Source organism: Sander lucioperca, chromosome 14 (assembly GCF_008315115.2).
Source record: "Sander lucioperca isolate FBNREF2018 chromosome 14, SLUC_FBN_1.2, whole genome shotgun sequence".
Lineage (NCBI taxonomy): Eukaryota > Metazoa > Chordata > Actinopteri > Perciformes > Percidae > Sander > Sander lucioperca.
The window spans coordinates 280,001-301,990 of NC_050186.1; the positions used below are offsets into that span (position 1 = coordinate 280,001).

The 21,990-nt window shown below is 42.8% G+C and overlaps 1 protein-coding gene across 2 annotated transcripts in view; it reads left to right on the forward strand.

Annotated features, from left to right (window-relative positions):
* The window catches only part of LOC116041366 (SWI/SNF-related matrix-associated actin-dependent regulator of chromatin subfamily B member 1-like), a 58,325-nt gene that overhangs the window by 16,817 nt on the left and 19,518 nt on the right, over positions 1–21,990 (forward strand). For both annotated transcript variants that reach the window (XM_031287247.2, XM_031287248.2), the window contains exons 2-4: positions 4,323–4,434; positions 4,995–5,103; positions 6,598–6,735. In XM_031287247.2, the coding sequence (XP_031143107.1) occupies positions 4,323–4,434; positions 4,995–5,103; positions 6,598–6,735 (359 nt within the window). The remainder of the gene's footprint in view (positions 1–4,322; positions 4,435–4,994; positions 5,104–6,597; positions 6,736–21,990) is intronic.

Here is a 21,990-nt window from a genome sequence, read left to right on the forward strand (position 1 = left end):
GGGTTTAGCCTTAGCTTAGCTCACACTCCACCGCGCTTACCCCTTCTTTGTTTACGATCTCGTCGCCGACAGCGAGCATTTCCGGTCGGGATGAGTTGTTCTTGCAGCTTTGATGAATATCCAGTAGTGGGTCTCTGTTGTAGACTTGGTTCGCTCGAGTGTTTCGAGTGAAAACAAGTAAGATAGTCAGGTAAATAAACACTAAATTGGCAAAACTGGAGAGACATCGAGCCTCGCGTTGTGCACGCGCCGCCATCTTGATCGAAAGAAAATATTGAGGTATTTGGTGAAGAATATTGTGATATCTGATATTCTCCCTATCGCCCAGCCCTAGTTTTAGCATAGGTTTATTTTATAAATAATTCAATTTAAAACCAATACATAGGCTGGATAAGACATGGGATTTTAAAACTTGCCCCCCTAAAATAACCTTGTTTATTTTCGCTTAATAAGAGTGCATTTATGTTTCTAGTATAACAATACATTAACCATCATTATGGTATGTATTGATAAATTCTCCTTTAGAATAATTCACTACATGTCACAACAATCAGGTTGGCAAACTCATTAAAATATGCAATAATTTAGATTAGTGTAGCCTATATGATTGAATAGTGGCATTAGAATATTGCCAGAGACCACCAAATTTGGGCTTTGAGGTTTTTTTTAATGAACAAGGGCACATCAAGAGATATGGATTGCAGCTTCTGGGTCACCCTAAAGGGTAACTACCGTTTTTTCAACCTATGTTTTTGTGTCTAAGTGACTGATGGGAACGACAATCTTTGACATTGGTCCAGTATTAAGCAAGAACGTTGCAGTCGGCAGCGACGAAGCAAGCTACAATGTAAGTTAATAGGGCAATTGTCCAGCTTGTATTTACTTTCACAAAAGTGCTTGTTTTGCCACTGACAAGCTCAGATTAATATTCTAAGTGTCTGACAACATTATGGAAAGGATCCCTTCAGAGATAGTCCTTTAAAACCTCTTGAGACCTTTCTGTTTAACCAGAAACGGCTCTGAAGTCGCTAGCGCTAAACCCACCAGACTCCATTTAAAAAAGCAATACTTTTAGCTTGTATAGAGCCAACATATTTTCACATATAAATCTGTAAACTATGTGTTTATTTCAACCAAAATTAGAGTTGTGATGGTTGGAAAAGTGGAAAGACGACCTAAAACGCCTTTTCATAGTTTTTATTGAATGAAGTGTATTTTACGATGCTCAAATTACTGTTTATTCACATGGAGTCTGGTGGGTTGGCGAACGTGATTTTGCAGATGTTTTTATGTTTAAAAAAACTATCTTACTCTTTAACAGAAAGGTCGACCTCCTTAGAAATCCTTTCATTAATGTTGTCAGACTTCTAGAATATTAATATGAGCTTGTCAGTGGCAAAACAAGCACTTTTGTGAAAGGTAAATACAAGCTGGACAATTGCCATATTAACTTACATTGTAGCTTATTTCGCCGCTGCCAACTGCAGGATCTTGCTAATACTGGACCAGTTTCAAAGATTGTTGTTCCCATCAGTCACTTAGACACAAAAACATAGGAAAATAGGGTCCAGGTTGAAAAAAACGGTAGTTACCCTTTAAGTATAGACTAACGAGGCTTCCTCCTCATTAGCTCTCGGGTGAATGTACACAACAGTGACAAATATCTGGGGGAATTTCTGGGGCAGGTAGTGTGGGCGTAAAGACACAGACAGTAGTTCAACGTGTTTAGTGCACAGTCTCTCTCTCACAATGACTGTTTTGCACCATTGTTTATTAACATACAGGCACACACCCCTGCCCTGTGATTTACCAGTGACACCGATATCATGATCAAGGCGGATAGGCTCGCAGAATCCATCAATGGACATTTCCGCATTTGAGTCTCTATCCGAAAGCCAAGTTTCAGTTAACGCCAATAAACATGCGTTTTTGAACTTGTGTGGAAACTGGACATGGGCTTGAAGTTTATCAAGTTTATTTTGAATAGATTTTGCATTATCGAGGATGATGGCTGGTAGAGGAATACAAGAGAGGGACTGTCTCTGTAATCTCTAAAGTACGCCACCGCGTCTTTGTTTTATGTGGCGGAGCATTGTTAAAGTCTTTGTAATCATTGAGTCAAGGCACAGGAAGGTTAGATCAGGGGGAGAAACTGACGGAGGGTTACTCCATTGCAGAAGAAACTCTGCTATATTGAATCCGAGCCAGGTGATCATGCGAGAGCTGGAGACCATGAGAAAGGCATAACGCCAACCACCGTAGAAAGCACACTGTAAGTTCCATGGTTTTGGATAGAAGACAGTCAAAAATGTGATTGCATCCAATTCCACCTTTTGATCGATCCAGATTGACTGTGTTTAAATTGAGATTAGTAGGGAACACATAGACAAACACTGACACAGACGTTTTGTAAGATTAAATTGTTTCCTTAAATTGTGCCGGAATCTGCTTTTTAGAGATTAAACCTCCCCTAACTTCCCAGTTGACTCTCCCTCGCACACACCATAAATTGATTTTCATTCTCTCAACAAATACTCACTCATACTTACACCATCTCTTGTCACCACAATTCCTTACTTTGATCTTCACTTTTATCACTTTTATTGTTACTTTTTTAGGTTCTTTTTTTGTGTGGCCTGAGGGTAGAAGCTCCTCCTGAGCATCTCAGTGCTGGCCTGGTGTATCCGGTACCTTCTTCCCGACCTCAAAAGGGAGAAAAAAAAAAAGGTTACCTGGGTGGTTGGGAACTTACATGATTATCCTAGGCTTTTTTTTGAGCTCCTTGTGTTAATATCCTTCAGGCAGTATAGGGCACCGCCTATTGTATGTTCAGCACAAGAACCACTCTTTTTGGTGCTGTTTCTGTACCAGGCAGTGATGTTCTCCGTCAGGACGCTCTCAATGATTTAAAGTGACTATATGTAACTTTTAAATGTTTCTCAATCCGTGTAATTTTTCATCTGATGATCATAAATGACCTGTAGCAGCAAACAGTACTAACAGTGAAAAGAACGCTATTGTAATATAGTTTTTTTTAAATGCCTTTGCATGGGTCTGATTTTTCCCGCAAAGTCACAAAATAATTTTCGGCAGGTAGATGGCGCTACAGTGCACACATTCTGAAGGGTCACAGATTTCGTTGTAACAACGGAAATGCTTGTGTTAGTGTACCCAGCCAGGAAAAGGGTAGCAGGAGATATTTTTTATATAGGCCTAATTGTATTTTAATTTTATTTTAGAAGTTATCTGCTGTAAATATGGCTGCTACTGGGGCAGGGCCATCACAGAAAAAAAGGAAATTAAACGAAGAACAACTAAAACCTCCTTCCATTTAGCGCGGACGTTTTATTCCTTTTACGTTGGTTGCTACAACAAACTCTTAATGCTTTTGCTCGTAACACGGTGACAGGGATAACGTTACCCGGTTTAGCTCACGATACATCCAAAGTAGGCTAAGTTACCGTATGCAACACTTGAAATGCAATGATGCATCTGTAATTTATTATTTTATTGTAAATTAATGATTTTCTGTCTGAGCAAAACATTCATCGCAACTATGTGACCTCCCGGTAACGCTAACTCAGTAATATACAGTGGGCAATACAGCACCGTAAAGAAAACACCTTTACGACAGCAGGTGTGGTAAAAACACTACAGCTTTTGTCCAAAAGGGACGCTAGAATCAACACAAACTGAAAGTTACAAATAGCCACTTCAAATAACTTGTAAAGAAATTACCAATGTGTATGGGAACTGACAACAAAAGGCTTAAAATGTATTGTATTATTGTGGCGCCAAAAGGCCCGCCAAAATATTTTGGGTGCACCTAAATGAAAAAAAAAGTTTTTTAAAACTTTTTTTTGCAAATTAAGATTTAAGCACAAAAGAAATCGCCTAATTATTATAATAATTATAATTCTAGATAACCCTGTTTGTAAGCTTTCCGATAATCAGAGAACCATATTTAGAGAACCTGTTTCTTTTCCAATATGGATCAACTTTGATGGCCCCTGTCTCCTGAAAGGTTGGTTATTCTTGTTAATCAATGTTCAAGCATTCTCGCATAGGCCTATAGGTTAAAATTTAGGGAAAAAAAATGTCAAAGTGAAAGGGGTGAGGTCAGAAGCTGACTGATTTCTGATGAAATGCCCCAATAAAAACTTGTCTTAGAAACTTGTAGCACCTCAAAACATGGATGGTTCATTTTGATTGCTTGTGTGAAAAAATATATATATATATATATATAAAAAATACTTTTAATCACAGTACATCATTTGATGTTTTTTTTCATTTATTTAATTTTGGTTTCCTTTGCTTTCCAGGTTGGAAACTATCTGCGCATGTTCAGAGGCTCTCTGTATAAAAGATATCCATCTTTATGGAGGAGGCTAGCCTCGGTGGAGGAGAGGAAGAAAATCGTAGCATCATCACATGGTTATTGGTGCATCTTTGTTTTTTCACACTGGACAGTGATAAAGTCATTTTGAACTCCTCCTAGTCTGGAAGCTCTATAGATTGTATACAAATTATATTTAATAATTGCCGCTTTAAACAATTTTAATATTGTAGAGGTAAAATATTATATTTTAATCAAGTGACCAGTCAAACTATTGACTTGTCAACATACATATTATCTCAAGTGAAACGTGTCAAGTTAAAAAAAGTTTTAAAACTATCTTTTATTTTTATTGATTCATTTTATTTTTTACATTAATAGCTAGCGTTTCATTGGACTTTATCAGGGGAAATCATACAGCATACAGTATAGGGTGAAACTAGAACAGGTGGTTAACATGGCTAGATAGCTACCATGGTTAACCCAACTAACAGAAAATCCAAAAACATTATGTCACAGTAGTGGTGACAATCATTAATAAGTGCATCAGTTACAACTGCTTAGCACTTGTACCCCCAATGCATTTAGGATTTACTACTTAAAATTTGAGCAAAAGTTGACATGCGTCTGTGTTTTCTTTGCCATTGTCCATCTGTAGCTACTAGTGTTACTCTGCTGAAGGCATCAGAATGTGAAGAGATCTTCGAGGGTAATGATGAGAAATACAAGGCGGTGTCCATCAGCACAGAGCCCCCAGCTTACCTCAGGTAATTTCTATGAGATGATGCCTCAGATAATGTTTTATTTTTACATTTTTATTTATTTCGATTTTTTCCTGGCCCATAAAAGTATGTGTGAATGTGTGATCCAAACTGTACCTTGGACTCTGACCATCAAGGTGCAGACGCTGGCCCCAAATACTTCTCACAGCATAGAAATGGATTGTAACATAGTTGGATAACGGTTTAAGGGGAACATATCCCAGTTTTTACACACAAAGGGAGTATTCCAAACTATTATATACTATATAAGTGGTGACGGCGCAGTGGATATGTCACATGCCTTTGGTGTGGGAGATCTGGGTTCATTTCCCACTGCGATACATCAACCAATGTGTCCCTGAGCAAGACACTTAACCCACAGTTGCTCCAGAAGCGTGTGGCCTCTGACATATATAGCAATTGTAAGTCGCTTTGGATAAAAACGTCAGCTAAATGACATGCAATGTACTATTCCAAATAATCATGATTAATCCTTAGTATTGTCATCAGGATTATCTCAGCTTGTCTCGGAGACTACAAAATTGTAAACGTAAGCCTGCATAACAAACTGCAGGTGGGGATTTTAGAGGACGTTGCCATTTACCAGTCAAGGAGGGTACTGAAAGATGCTATGAAGTTCGGATCTATTTCTTTTTTTATTTTCTTGACTTATGCCTACCTGAGCACAAGGTTCCAATGTTAGGAATAAAACATGTCAAAAATAGCTTGGCTGTCTAGATCTTACTGCTGTTGGTCAGGTTTTTCTGTTTTTGCTCATATGAGACTGTATTTGTTGCTTTCCAAAGCAAGGTGATGACAGAGAGTTGCAGATAACGGGTCTCCTATAGCAGAGAGTCTGCTCCTACAGGTGCAGCAGTGTGTTTGACAACTCTAGGGAAAGTTATGCTGAAGTTATTGCTTCCATCCAGCTTTTCTGATTAGATAATTCACATAAAAAATGTTTGTATGAGATTGTAAGAGTCCAGGGTCTTTTTGGTCTATCTGCCAATGGCTAGCCTGAATAGTGCTCTCTGTGTGGTTCTGTAGCATATGCAGCCGTCCGCCTACAGCATGCTGCCTCTGTGATTGAAATGAATCCTGAATGAATCTCATCCCACACACATGCAATGGCTGGCTTAAATCAGATCAGCCAACACACCCTGGCTGGTAGATTTTGGAATCCACCAGCCACAGTGGCAGGTGAACAAAAAAGTTAATTACCATCCCTGCAACAATTGCATCATTTCGATGAGCAGCCATTGAAATTAAATTAAATTAACATGGATTTAGGTCTAGTTGCAAAGCCAAACACAATAGCACCACTTTGTGGCATAAAATGAACAGAAAAAAACAATTAAATCGTTAATCGCAATTATTTGTATGACAATTAATCGTCAATTAAAATTCATGATTGTGAAAGCTCTACCCCCAATTTTATGGAAGTACAATATTTAATTGCTTTTGTACCCTTGTCAACATTGGGTTTTGTGTCCTTTCTAGGGAGCAGAAAGCCAAGAGGAGCAGTCAGTGGGTCCCCACGCTGCCCAACAGCTCTCACCATTTAGATGCTGTGCCTTGCTCCACCACCATCAACCGTAACCGAATGGGCCGTGACAAGAAGAGGACCTTCCCACTGTGGTGAGAAAGTTGTACAGAAAAAAAGTGCAACAGTATGGCACAAGCTCTGTATCTCCGTTGTGACTATTTCTGTTGTTCATTTGTTGCCTGTACTTTGGGCTGCTATATCCAACTTTATTTGTCCACCTCATTTACACAGTTTGATGAGCAAAAATATTACATGACCCAGTCCAATTAAACAATGATCCGGAGCTTAGCCCAAAAATCTGTGAAAGGCTGTGTTCATGAGTCTTAACAGCTAGGTTTGGGTACCGAACTCTGAACTTTTTTGGGTACTGACCGGGTACCTGTTCTAAATAAATAGCATAATGTTAAAGTAAATAGGATAAATAGCTTTGGAATTATTTTTACAACTGAAATATTTTTTTTGTTATTACAGAGGGAAAGTACCGAAAAAAGGTACCGTTGGGTACCGGAACCGAATTTCCGGTACCGGTATCGATACTGGTACCGATAAAAATGTGAACGGTACCCAACCCTACTAACAGCTTGGGGGAAGAAGCTGTTTTTTAGTCTTGTTGTGTGTGTCTGAATTGTCCTGTATTGTCTGCCAGAGGGGAGGAGTTGGGAGTGGTGGTAGCCAGGGTGAGTTGGGTCATGTTTGAGGCCCTGCTCTGACAACGGGCCTGATATATGTATATGATTGCTGAAGCTGGGTCCCAGTATGTATTGAAATATCTTTATTAGTCTTTGCACAGCCCTCTGTTCCTTCTTGGTGCAGCTAGCAAACCACGCTGTGATGCAGTATGTGATAATTCTTTCCACAGTGCACCTGTAGAAGTTCACCAGGTTCTGTGGCAGACCAGCTCTCCAAAGAATTTAAAACTGGGGACCCTTTCCACTGGATTAGATTTATTAGTGAAACACCAGACTGTCAGGTGTCTCACCTCATCCCTGTACGTTGACTCATCATTGTTGGTGAGCAGACCAATGACTGTTGTGTCGTCTGCAAACTTTATGATGGTTTTTGTTATGGACAGGCAGACAGTCATGTGTGAATATGGTGTACAGGATAGGGCTCAGGACACACCCAGAGAGACACCAGTGTTCAGGATGAGGGTGGAAGATGTTTGTTTTCCCAGCCTGAGAGGCTAGGGTTGGTCAGAAAGTCCAGGGTCCAGTTACAGATGGTTTTGTTCAGGCCCAGCCCATGAAGTTTAGACACTAGGCTGTTAGGGTTGACCGTGTTAATGCTGAACTAAAATTCAAAAAGAGCATCCTGACATATGTATCAGGATGTTCAAGGTGCTCCAGTGCAGTGTGGAGAGTGACACAGATTGTATCTTCTGTGATCTGTTAGAGAGAAGACACACCAGCCCGAAAATCGGGCGTCGGACCGTCTGGCGAGGTCGGTGACTCGAGTCTGTTCTGTGTGTCCCGTGCCATCGGCCGTCCGAGGAGCCGTTGGCCTTCATTTTGGCCGACCTGACATGTTGAGTCGGAGACAGGGCAGTCGGGACTCGCCCGGAAATGGGGAGCGGATGAGCCGCTCAAAATCTGACGAAAATCTTTTAAACTGACCTTTGTCAATCTGAAATGAAGACAGATTCAGAAACTGCATGGCCTATTTCTCGCTTAAAATGTTTTCAGAAACACGTTTCGGTGAGCTATTTTAGTACAATATGAGATCGTATTCTGAACAAGCCGCCATGACAGTCTGGCTGTGAATTTCCGGAGAAAAAAGAACCATGTGATGCGTTCGTCCAATCAGCTGCCGGTTTTCATTTTCTGGTAAATAATCAGACTGTTAATGGAAACAATACAGAGCAGCGCTGCCTGCTGCTATGGAGACGTATTACGCTTCGCGCACGCGCAGAGCGTACGCTCAAGTCTGCGTCGCCTCAGTGTGTTCTGAGGCATTTTTTGGACCTCGGGGACCCGACTGATCAGTCCGACTGGCTTTTCTGCCGACGGTCAGCCCGTCTGGTTGGTGTGTCAGGGCCCTTAGCCCGTTAGGCAAACTGGTGTTGGTCTAGTGTGGCAGGGATGGACCAGGATTAGTCTCTCAAATCATTTGGCTATCACCGGGTTGAGTGCAATTGGGCGATAGTCATTTAAAAAGCTGATGCTTTTTTGTTTGGGAATAGGCACGATGGTTGTTGCTTTAAGACATGTTGGGACAACAGCGTGGTTCAGGGAAAGATTAAAGATGTTGGTAAAGATTTCTGCCAGCTGGTCTGCACATACCTGAAGTACCCGCTGCCCTGAGACACCATGTGGCCCAGCTGCCTTTCTTGAGTTGATGCTGCGCAGTGCCCTCCTGACTTCGTTTGTGTCTAGTGTTGGACCCTGATGAACAGGTGGCAGTGTGTTCGTTACCCTGGAGTTGTCACCTATGTCGAAGCGGGCGAAGATTGTGTTTGAGTTTCTCTGCTAGTGAGGGGTTGCTGCTTGTGATGTGATTGTCCTTACATTTGTAGTCTCTGATGGCCCGTATGCCTTGCCACATATGTCAAGAGTAGTGCTGTCAGTTAAACGTGTTATTAACGGTGTTAACGCAAACCCATTTTAACGCGGTCAATTTTTTTATCGTGAGATTAACGTTCTTTTTGGCCTAGCAAACTTTGTAGTTTTTTTCACATGCTGTTGCAACAACTAGTAACGTTAGGAAAACTACAACACCACACCGGAGCTAATGCTAATACGGCACCGGTGCCTTAACGACTGTTATCTACCAGACCGAATAGCAACGCGGATTTCGGTGCCTTATTTAGGTGCCACTTAAATGCCTGCGCTTCTCTCTGATGCTCCGAAAACGGACGTTAGAGGGAACTGAAACATCGCCGCACGGGACGCCAGTCAACACTACACTTAGCAGCAGCTAATGTTAACCTACTGTTAGCTAGCAGCTGGAGTAAACACGGTTAAAATTCTGACAGCTAAACGGTGTAAAGTGTGACTGTATTTCACTGTAGAGGATTCTAACACCAGACTGTAGCTGTCGTCGTCTGAAAAACACAGACTCAGCTTCGTCTCGCCAGCCTTGTGGTGCATTCAATGTTATTGTAAAATACCCTTTTCCCATCCAGTGGTTGTTTTTGCTGTTTTGTGCTCTTTTTTTTTTTTTTTTAGATCAACTTTTTATTGTTTTATATTTTTGAACATACAGAACAGACCAATACAATTGAACAAGGTGCTCGTTTTTTAAATATATTAGGGCTGTCAAAATAATGCGTTAATTTCGATTAATTAATCTGAGAAAAAATAACGCGTTAAAAAGCCACCATTCAACTGTAAAATGAAGGAGGGAGACGAGAATGTGCTGCCTGGATCATTAATTGGAACATTTACTTGTAAAAATCTTCTTCCTGCCAACCCTGGTTACCGAAATCTGGTGCCACTGATATGTCTGCGCTTCTCTCTGATGCTCTGAAACAGACGATACAGGCAACACAAACACCGCTGCATGTGACGCTAGTTAACACTATACCCGACAGCAGCTAACGTTAGCCTACCGCTAACTAGTAGCTGGATTAAAAACGGTTAAAATGCTGACAGCTAACGCTAAACGGTGTAAAGTTTGACTGTGTTTTACTGTAGAGGATTCAACACCGGTATGTAACAATCTGTAGCTGCCGTCGGAAAAACAACACAGACGGTGCGTTCAATGAAACTGGTAAACTACAGCGTCGTGGTGCATTTGAAGTTATTGTAAATGTCCTTTTCCCATCTGGTGGTTGTTTTTGTCGTTCAACAGCAATTTACTAGTGAAATAAGTTATTGTTAATGTTATACATTATTATTAAATCATTTAATTTTGACCATATGGCCTTACCAATAAACAAGCCGTTCTTTAATGTCACCAACTGTTGTTTAGTACCCTTTTTTTTCTTTTCTTTTTTTACTTTTTTAAAAAGTATCGGTTCAGGCATCGTTAATTATATATGCGATTAATTTCGATTAATAAATCACTGAGTATGTAATTAATTAGATTACATGTTTTAATCGATTGACAGCCCTAAAATAAATAAATAAATAAATAAATATATATATATATATATATATATATAAATCTTTCGGTTCAGGCACCGTTTTAAAAGTATCGTTGTATCATGTTGATAAGACAGTCCCTCCAGAAAAACGCGATTATGCAATCGCATAATTCAATGCACAATCAGCCAAGTCTGCATGTTTGTGCGGGGGCATTTTTTCAAATACGGCACACTTTCGCCGCATAAATTGCCGATTTCCGCACAAAATATGCAGGGCTTGCATGATTTCATAATCCCTGCATTTTCGTTGCAAAAAAGTCACATACATCTTTAAGTTGAAAAATGTTGCGTTTACTTCACACAAGAGCAGCCATTTTCCCCTGTTGCCATGGGAACGTTAGGAATTGATGTTATGAAATGACGTTATGAAATGACGTTATGAAATGACGTTATGAAGTGACGTTATGAAGTGACATAATTACGCGACGTGAACATCATCGAAAAGCTGCAAACCCCGCGATGAAGCCATGATGAAACCGCAGTTTTTGCAGTTCCCGCAATTTTAGCAAATTCCCGCAATTCCATCGCATAAAATTGCATAAATATCCCGCATATTCCATTGCATTTTTTAAGAAAATGTGCCACATAATCAAGGATTTTTGCCCGCAACAATCACAAAAAACTCTGCATTTTTCTGGAAGGACTGATAAGAGCATTAAAATGAGAAAAAAATAATGGGACAAAAAGAAATCAAGGGACATTTAGAATAGAGAAAAATGTGCTTTTAATTGTGATTAATTGCGAGTTAACTAAGACATTATTGTGATTAATCGCCATTAAATAGTTTAATTGTTTGACAGCACTAGTCAAGAGTCATTACTGGTGAAGTTTTTTTACTCTATCTTAACTAAGTCTATAGTTGTAATTTGCTTCTTTAATGCCACGTTTAAGATTTCCCCTTCTAGGCTATAGGCTGTAATGCCATTGCCTCTGTAAGCAGCATCCCTAAGCTTTAGCAGGTTCCTAACTTTGTTGTTCAGCCAAGGTTTCTGGTTTGGAAACTCACAGATTTTCTTAACAGTAGTGACGTTTTCTGTGAAAAAGTTAATGTATGATAGTACTGATGTGGTGTACTGATTAAGATCCGTATCAGCAAAAAGACTCCAGTCAGTGCACTCAAAACAGTCTTGTAGTTGTGCTGTTACTACTTAAGACCAGCTAGTTCTCTTAAAGGACAATTCCGGCGCAAAACGAACCTAGGGGTTATTAACTGATGTGTACCTACTCAGTCGCTCTCTGGAGCGACTGGACTTTTTTATGCGAGAAATCAACTATGTAGAGGTCAAATATGGGCCGTTTTACGAAAATTGATGGCTAATTGCAAATTTATGTCCGACTGTGTGTCGCAGTTCAGCAGGAGCTCAGCAGGCTAACGTGACAGCGGCCGAATGCCTTGGCCCTGACGGAGCTCCAGGGCCTGCAGCTTGCTTCTATCTTTACCCATAGGATTGAAGGGACACCAGCAGCTAACGAAACACCTCCTATTCACAAAAATGCATTAAATTGAAATCGGACACAAGCGTTAGCTTTGTAAGACCTTAGGGTAGCTGTTCTATAAGTGGCGTGACGAAATTCAAACTGTAAATATATTATAGTTATGCCGAAAGTGTAGCTAGCTAGCTAGCCTCGATCTTTAGCTACCCATAGGATTGATTGGACACTAGCAGCTAACGAAACCCCTCCTATTCACAAAAATGCATTAAATTGAAATCAGACACAAGCGTTGGCTTTGTAAGACCTTAGGCTAGCTGTTATATAAGTGGCGTGACGAAATTCAAACTATAAATATTAGGGCTGTCAGCATTAACGCATTAATCGCGATGCGATTAAGGGTCGAGCATAATGCATACATTTTTTTTAATTGTATTAATCGCATGCCGCCATTTATTAATTTATTTTCACTTCGCTCGGCTTTGCGTCGTGCCTAACAGGCTACTATTTTGCCGTACTTCCTTGTAACACATCCTGCTGCTGCAGGAATAGCAACGCGGATTTTGGTGACTCATTCCGGTGCCACTGATATGCCTGCACTTCTCTCTGATGCTCTGAAAAAGGACGTTACAGGAAACAGAAACATCGCTGCACATGACGCTAGTTAACACTATACTCGACAGCAGCTAACGTTAGCCTACCGCTAGCTAGTAGCTGGATTAAACACGGTTACAGTGCTGACAGCTAACGCTAAACGGTGTAAAGTGTGTCTGTATTTCACTGTAGAGGATTCCGACACCGGGATGTAACAATCTGCAGCTGCTGTTTTTGGAAAAACACAGACGGTGCGTTCAATGAAACTGGTAATTTACAGCCTTGTGGTGCATTCAATGTTGTTATAAAATTCAAATGTGTGACTAGATTAAATATATAATAAACAAATACAAATCTTAAAATCAAGTTCATAAAGTCACTTTCTTTGCATTCATTTGATTCCCAATCAAGATACACTGGTAAGAATGGCTTTCCATTGTTAATATGTACTGTATGTATGTAACAGTTTTGAAATGCATGTGATAAAACATACTATAGAAATTCAATGATTAATTGCGATTAAGAAAATTTAATCGTTTGACAGCCCTAGTAAATATACTATAGTTATGCCGGCAGCCAGCCAGCACCGCGGAGCCCCGTGCCCCCGGTTGTCCAGTTTCTCCTGGGTATGGAGCCCAGCAGGCTGCCGCTGTCTCGTCAGACTGTGTGGACCTCCTGAAATCCGACACGTCTTACCAAATTTGCAATTAGCCATCAATTTTCGTAAAACGGCCCATATTTGAGCTTTATATAGTTGATTTTAGTAACGAAACATTGCAGTGTCTGAAATATGAGACCTGCTGTCTCGTCTCCAAAGTGTTTGTATGTGGTTCGCTCAAACCAATCAGTGCGCAGCTCATCTAAATATTCATGAGCATACCATATTTGGAAGAAAAGCTCTTGTTACAAATAGGGCCATATTCACAGGGTAGTTCTATTTCGTTTCTACTGACCGCCAGAGGCGGTGCTTTCAGCACCTGGATATCCATCGCACGCATGTGCAGGTCGAGGCCCACCCAGGAAGTGACCTCTTGCATCTTCTTGCGTTGGTAAGCAGGTTTTCGAGTTTCAAACAGATTTTGGCGTCTTGTTACCCAAACGGGTTGGAGCTGTGAATTTACGCCCTCCAAAAGACTGCGACTAGCTGCCTTAACACGATTGCACTCATTACATAAGGTAAGACCAATTTTTTAGAAAGAGTTAACATTGTGTTACGGCCACGCCGCTTGGCCACCTTATAGTCAGCTGTGTCGGTGTTCACGCTGTTCCTGAAAAGGGCGAAGATACGGCGGAGATTCCCTCCCGCAAACTTTCTTTTCTTGTAACGGAACGCAGTAGTGGTCTCACTTTAAATGCGTTCGTTCAAATTCTCCCAGTCAGTCATCGGAGATTTTTTTCAGTTGTTGGGTACGGGCTCATAAGTTAATGGAGCGGTGAGTATCATTTACTAGTTATTGTTATTATTGTAGTTGTTAATGCTGTTGGGCTGCAGGCCATTTAGGCTCAGCTTTTGTTTCTTTGTTAAGACGCTATAGCGAGAGATAAGGTTGGCACTGGCGGCGCGTGTTCTTAGCGTAGCCACCCCGTAATTGAGTTGATTAAGAAGCGCCCTTTTGCTGCTGCTCTGGTTTAATAGATCTTCCTTTGTTTGACAATCGTGGTGCATGAGTGTGCTTGCTCGGACACCTCACAATCGCTCCGCATAACCCGTTATACGGCAAAAGGAGATATTCAGTCTTGAGGAGCTCCAAAGGTGCTGGGCAGACCCCAGACGTCTCTCTCACCTTCCGAGTGACTGTAGGGCATTGGCGAATATGGAGGATGCGTCCAGCTACGGACTAGGCAATATGCTCAATATAGAGCCGGCTGTTGCGGCCCTTGTGCTGTCACCTGACGAAGCACTCAGGCCAGACGCTTGCTGTCCCCGGTCGCAGTGCCGCTTGACTGATGATTCCATCGTCAGGAGCTATGACACAGCGGCACGTATGGGACGTATTGGAAATTCCCATCCCCTAGGATGATGTCCCACCTCATCCTAGCACTGTCCCAGTCACTACAGGACTCAGATGCAGACCCATCTATCCAGAGGTTAAGCGATGCCTCCCTGCAGGCATTTGTCTACATGAGCAGGGAGCTAGGAAGGCTTATGTCCTCACTAAGGCGTTTTTACAGTAACCGCAGCCCGCGTGGCGCATCCAAATGTGACGTCATGAGATCACCGTGACCATTTATACCCGCGCTGGTGCTCACGACACTAGTTGGTCTTCTCCTGAACAGCGGTGGCGCTAATGAGCAAAGACTACCGACGTTGCTATTTGTACGGACTAGAAGAAGAAGAAAAAGGTAAACAACGGCAGAACTGGCAGCAGCATTGCCGTCAATGCTTCGATTTGATTGGATCAAGCCTTTCATTCACCATAAAAGAACTCATCTTAACCCAGCAAGTTTACAAGAGAGACTAGCAGTCACTTCGGCCTCCCGTTTCCGCTTTGTCGGACGCGCCGGCAGGATATGACATCATTTTGATGTCACGATGGCGTGCACCAGCTTGGATGCGTTCTGTATATAACTATATAACCCTCGCTCGACGCCAGATATGGCTGGCCCAGTCTCCGCTTTTGGAGCCATGCAGAAGGGCACTCTGTTCCCTTCCGGTTGTTCCAGGGGAACTGTTTGGCCCTGCAGCACAACAGGCTCTGGAGCGTAGTGTACAGGTTACACAAGCAAGACGGCAGTTCGCAAGTCTGCGCCGTGTACCCCAGTAGACAGAGGCCCTATTCGTCCAGAATTACAGCAATACCACAGCCAGCCATCCAGCAGGTGACACGACGCTCTGGATGATTTCAGCAGCCTAATCCAGTACAGCCCCCTCGCTTTCCACAACGAGGCCAGACCTCTGCCCGTCGCCCCAGGCATCAGAGGGGGCGGGGGGGGGGGGGGGAGACAATGATCACACAGTCGTGGCGATCGGACGCTTCACCAGCCAGCAGCTCAGATGCTGGGAAGCGTTAACATCAGACCCCTGGGTTGTGACGACCCTGTCCCAGTGTTACACCATACAATTCCGACGCTGACCGCCAGGATTCCGTGGGGTCAAAATGACCATGGTCAAGGATCCGACCAAGGCCCTAGCCCTACGCCGGGAGATCTGGGCTCTCCTGGAGAAGGAAGCCATCGAGCCATTAGACACGCATACACAGAACGGTGGCTTCTATTCCACGTACTTCATCATACCAAAAAAAGATGGGGGCCTCCGCCCCATACTGGACTTGAGGCCTCTCAACGACCATCTCAAGGTACTAAGGTTTCACATGTTGCGCACTATAGAGGTCTTACAGGGCATTCGACAGAACGACTGGTTCACTACCATCGATCTGAAAGATGCGTATTTTCATGTCCCCGTTGCACCTCACCACAGGCAGTTTCTTCGTTTCGCATTCGAGGGAAGGGCATATCAGTTCCATGTACTCCCATTTGGGATTTCGCTGGCACCCAGGGTTTTCACCCGGTGTGTAGCGGCGGCACTAGCTCCACTCCAAGCCCAGGTCCAAGATGCGTATTTTCCCTTACCTGGACAACTGATATCCCATATTACCAGGTTGGGGCTGACTGTAAATTACAAAAAAAGTTCCCTGGTCCCCAGTCAGCAGATAGGATTCCTTGGTATCCAGCTGGACTCCCAGGCAATGAAGGCTGTTCCCTCTCAGCGACGGGCCAGCAGTATCTGCCAGGGAGTCAGGCACTTCAGGGGAGGCAGAGCCCTGACTCTCAGAACGTTTCAGAGACTGCTGGGGATGCTCGCAGCAATCTCATCTGTGGTCCCACTGGGCCTCCTGTCATTGAGACCCCTCCAAATCTGGGTGAACAGCCTTGGTTTACATCCCACTCACCACAGACACAAGCTGGTCAGGGTCACTGCCAGCTGTCTGAGGCATTTACAACCCTGGAGGAAGGAAACGTATTTCGTTCAGGGTGTCCCCTTAGGGTCTATACCTTTACCGCAGAGAAGTAGTAACTACGGACGCTTCCCTAGAGGGGTGGGGTGCTGTATGGCAATGTCGGACAGTCGGAGGCCAATGGAATCTTTGGCAGCAGGGGCAACACATAAATGTGTTGGAGTTACATGTGGTTCTGCTTGCCCTAAAGCATTTCCTCCCAGTACTGGTAGGGAGGCATGTACTTGTCAGAACAGACAATATGTCGGTAGTCTACCACATCAACCACCAGGGGAGCACCAAGGCCAGGCAGTCCATGAGATTGATTCAGCAGCTTTTGCAGTGGGCTCACCCTCGCCTGCTGAGCCTGAGGGCAATGTACTTACCTGGCACCCAGAACGAAGCTGCAGATCTCCTGTCCCGCCAGCGTCCCCATCCGGGAGAATGGAGACCTCACCCAGAGGTTGTACAAGCCATCTGGCACAGGTACGGCGAGGCGGAAGTGGATCTTTTTGCCTCCCAGGCAACGACACACTGTCCTCTCTGGTTTTCTTTTGGGGAACCAAGTCCCCTAGGCCAAGATGCTCTGGCACACGCATGGCCCATGCAACTGCTGTACGCTTTCCCACCTCTGCCATTAATATTGCCAACACTGGACAGGGTGTCTGCAGCGGGACACGAGATACTGCTAATAGCCCCCAGATGGCCAGGAAGAGTATGGTTTCCAGTGTTACACCAACTTCTACAGGGAGAGCCTTGGTGCCTTCCGGTGAGAATGGATCTCCTCTCACAGTTGGCCGGCCAAATCTGGCACCCAAACCCATCTCAGCTGAAACTTTGGGTCTGGCCTCTGAAGGGCCAGAGCCATTGCTAGGGCTCTGTGAGCCAGCAGTGGTGCGGACTATTCACAGTTCCTGGGCACCCTCCACCAATGTGCTCTATGCTAATAGTTGGAAGTTTTTTGCCAAGTGGTGCCAAGCTCAAAATCAGGAACCAACACAATGCTTCATACCGGTACTCAGTTTTCTCCAGTCACTCCTTGATCGGGGCCTCGCAGCCTCCACAATCAGAGTGTATATTGCTGCCATCTCATCTATGCACAATAGAGTGGAGGGGGTGACTGTTGGGTCCCACACTCTGGTGACCCGCTTCCTAAAGGGGACTCAGCGATTGAGGCCTCCTTGGCGAAACCCAGTGCCCTCCTGGGACTTGCCCCTTGTTTTGTGTGCACTGTGCAAACCCCCATTTGAACCCCTGGGGGGTATAGAGTTGAACTGGCTGTCCATGAAGACAGCCTTTCTCTTGGCCATTACATCAGCAAAGCGGGTAGGAGAGCTACATGCCTTTTCCATAAACGGAGAGTATCTGCATTGGCATCCGGGGGGTACAGGAGTAACCTTATGGCTGAACCCCTCTTTTCTCCCAAAGACCTTTTCGTCCTCATACATCAACCATCCTCTTAGGCTGGCAGCCTTTGAACCCCGAGATCAGGGGTCTGAACTAGGGTTGAGCACTGAGCTTTTGTGCCCTGTACGGGCACTCAGAATTTATCTTCAGGAGACCGCCCAAATTTGGGCGGTTGTTGCATTCTTTGTCTGTCATACAGGGCCAAGACGGGGCCTTGCCTTGTCCAAACAGCGGCTGTCAAGATGGATAGCCGAGACCATCGGCCATGCTTACAAGAACAGTGGTCTTCCAAGCCCTTCTCATGTTCGGGGGCACTCCACCAGGAGTGTGTCTACATCGTGGGCAGTCCTACGAGGCGTGCCCCTCTCAGACATTTGTGCGGCAGCTTCATGGGCCTCAACCTGCACATTTGCTAGATTCTACAGGGTTAATGTTGTACCACATAACCCAGTGGCTGCAGCTGTACTTCCTACACCTTCACAGCATCCCTAACAGGCAGGTAACAATTCCTCCTGACTTTGTTGATATTAGCCATCCAGGTGCTGAAAGCACCAGAAACGAAATAGAACGATGGTTACGTATGTAACCGCGGTTCTATAAGTTTCGGATGACCGCCAGAGTTCGGCAGTCACTCGGAATATCCACGAGAAGATTGCCAAGAGGTCACTTCCTGGGTGGGCCTGCCCTTTGTGCCAGGGCACAGGGCATACGTCACCCAGGTCACAGCTGACTTTGTTGATACAAACACTCGACCTGCACATGCGTGCGATGGATATCCAGGTGCTGAAAGCACTGCCTCTGGCAGTCATCCGAAACTTATAGAACCGCGGTTACATACGTAACCATCGTTAAGGGCCCATAAAATACCATTCGGGCAACTTTCAGCCCAACCAATGTTACATACCATATTAGGAGACCTTAAGGAACAGTGTGAAATACCCTATATAATCATTCTATCACACCTTTAACAGAGAGAGGTGATCAGAACTGTCAGAACACAGCCCTATATGCATTGATCACTTTTGTATGGACGTGATCCAATGTGTTTCTCCCCTGGTTGGACTTTTAACGTTCTGATAAAAACTGGTTAAGACTGTGCTGAGATTAGTCTGATTAAAATCTCCTGCTACAATGAAAACTCCTTCAGTTGAGAGAGTTCAGTTGTTCAGTGATAGCAGAGTGTAGAGGCTTCAGTGCCAGTCCAGCATTAGCATGGGGTGGGATGTAAACAGCTGTCACATAAACAGAGGAGAGTTCCCTTGGTGTATAAAAGGGCCTGCATTACACAATGATGTATTCAACATCATTCTCATTCATTTCGTATCAATCTACGAAATTTTGACAATATTTTGAATTCTATCTTCATGTAAGCTACTGCAGTCAATGGGAATAGAGCATCTTTAAACATCAGTTTTGGAGGAATCAGTCTTTGTAAAAAATTACAGATTTCTATGTTTAGATTAAGTACAGAAATTGTCAGAATCAAGTCTTGATAACTGATTATTTGACAATAGTTTGAAATCTGCCTTTATATGCAGCCCTGGTGATTGCCTCAGATATTGTGTAGTGTGAAGCCATCTTTGGTTTCTTACTTGGCACATAGCTCAACAAGATCATAACTTGCCCTTGATGTCTTAGTGCAGAATGAGTGCAGAATACGTATGGCGTTATATATGTGTCACATTCCTGAGCGAGTAATTGTATGTTTTGAGCACAGAGAACTATATTTTGCAAGCGCATTACATTGCATTTTGAACAGAAATTAACACTCGCAAAAAATAATTCAGTTTGAGTAAACAAAAACCTATTTCGTGCACAATAAATGTATTTGCATGTCTTTCTCTGCTCGCAGGTAGACGCTGCTGCGCTCCCGGTCATGTCTCCCTCGCTCTCAACCTCTTCTCTCTACGTGCTCAACTCTAGACATATGTTTAAATATATAGCAAAGTAATCAATGGTAGAAATAAACAGCTAAAAGTGGCCTACTGACTTAGCTAACAGTTGAAATGATTAGCTAAAAGTAATGGATGAATTTTGAAACATTAACCACACTTCAAGTAAAAGGCCTAGCTAGCTAGTATAATTTCTGACCAAACCAACCTAAATGTTTACAGTTCAATTGCATGAAAATGTAAGAATATTCACTTTAATATGATAAATAGTGTGAACACATTGGGAATTGATAGGGCAGGGTATGTGAGTTTATATGACAGGGCTGTGGGGAAAACTCAGACCAGAAGGGTTGGAAAGCACTGATCTACAGTATTTTATATTATTGACCGACCAGTATATTACAGACATGCCTTAAGCGAGGGAGACATGACTGGAGCGCAGCAGCGTCTACCTGCGAGCAAAGAAAGACATGCGAATACATTTATTGTGCACGAAATAGGTTTTTGTTTACTGAAACTGAATTATTTTTTGCAAGTGTACATTTCTGTTCAAAATGCAATGTAATGCGCTTGCAAAATATAGTTCTCTGTGCTCAAAACAAACAATTACTCGCTCAGGAATGTGACACATATATAACGCCATACATAAGGGCTCCTGCACACTGCCTGCGTGAGCGTGTCAGCTGCGTGGTGTGTCTGTTTTTATTTTGGCTCCCATGTAACAGGTTAGAGCTTGCACACGCCTGCGTGACACGCACGTCTCAGGCGTGGCTCGAGCCGCGCCAAAAACACGTGCATGCCAGAAATAGGACCGATGCCTATTTTTCACGCGACACGCAAGTGTGTTGGCTTCCAACATGCTAGCGTTTCCATGCAAAATAGAATACGAAAAGATGTCATTTTTTTTTACACGAATACATTTAATAAATGACATTTTGATGTGTGAAAGTCTCTAGGTTTTGACATAAATGCAGATATAAATGTAATATAAAAATTATAATTATCGATTTTCATATATTGCACCTGTCAATACAGAACGAAATATGCTGTAGCCTATTTTGCCGTCAATACTGCCAACATTGTCTTTGCTGTAATCAAATCAGTATATATTTATGTTTAACATGAAGTATACTACTGTTTGAGTGCAGTAAGTTTCCACAACTCTCTTATGGGCTGAAATATGTGCCACCAGAAACTGAATTTGAATCATTTATATTTTAATTTGAATTGCTAAACTTGAATAATTGCATTGCAATTGAATCACATAATTTGAAATTGTATTGTTTAATTTGAATCATTGCATTGAAAAACTGAATCTGAATAGTATAATTTGAAATTGAATTTATTTGTTTGGAACTGAAGTCCAATGAAATTTGATCCTCACTGAAAATTCAACTCTCTATGTATCTTTACATTCAGTTCTCACAATTCAGATTCAGTTCTCAAAATTCTAATTCAAGTTACTGTGACAGACATCCGGGTAGTTGAAGGATGAAGGAAGAGCAATCGAGCGCAGATTGATAGAGTTCAGTGGCGCCAGATACACAGGACTCCTCTTCGGACTCATAGATATATATATTGACTAGATGTCGCCTTGGCTACTGCTGTTCATTGGAACAAATGCGTCAATAGAGCCGCCATCTTGGCGCGGGGAAGCCACTCCTCTTTACGGCATCAGCGTCAATGTAGGCAAAGGTCTAATGGAAATAAAATCACCATAAATCGTCAAAATCTCATGCGATTTTCTAGTTTTTTTTGGTTCGTTTCAAAGGTCAGACATGTATTTATGATCGAGTCCAGAGAAAATTTAAGCTTTTGATATTAATATAATCTACTTCATGTTCAAAATGTAATTCCTAGTGCTAGTAGGCCTAGGTTTATTAGTCACATTCTTCCACTTAAGTAAACTTAAAATGAACTAGCCTAGCCTACTGCATGCAAAATGCCTACAATGGTGTGACTATCTATATTTGAAAATACATGTTAATTAATTTAAACATTTTA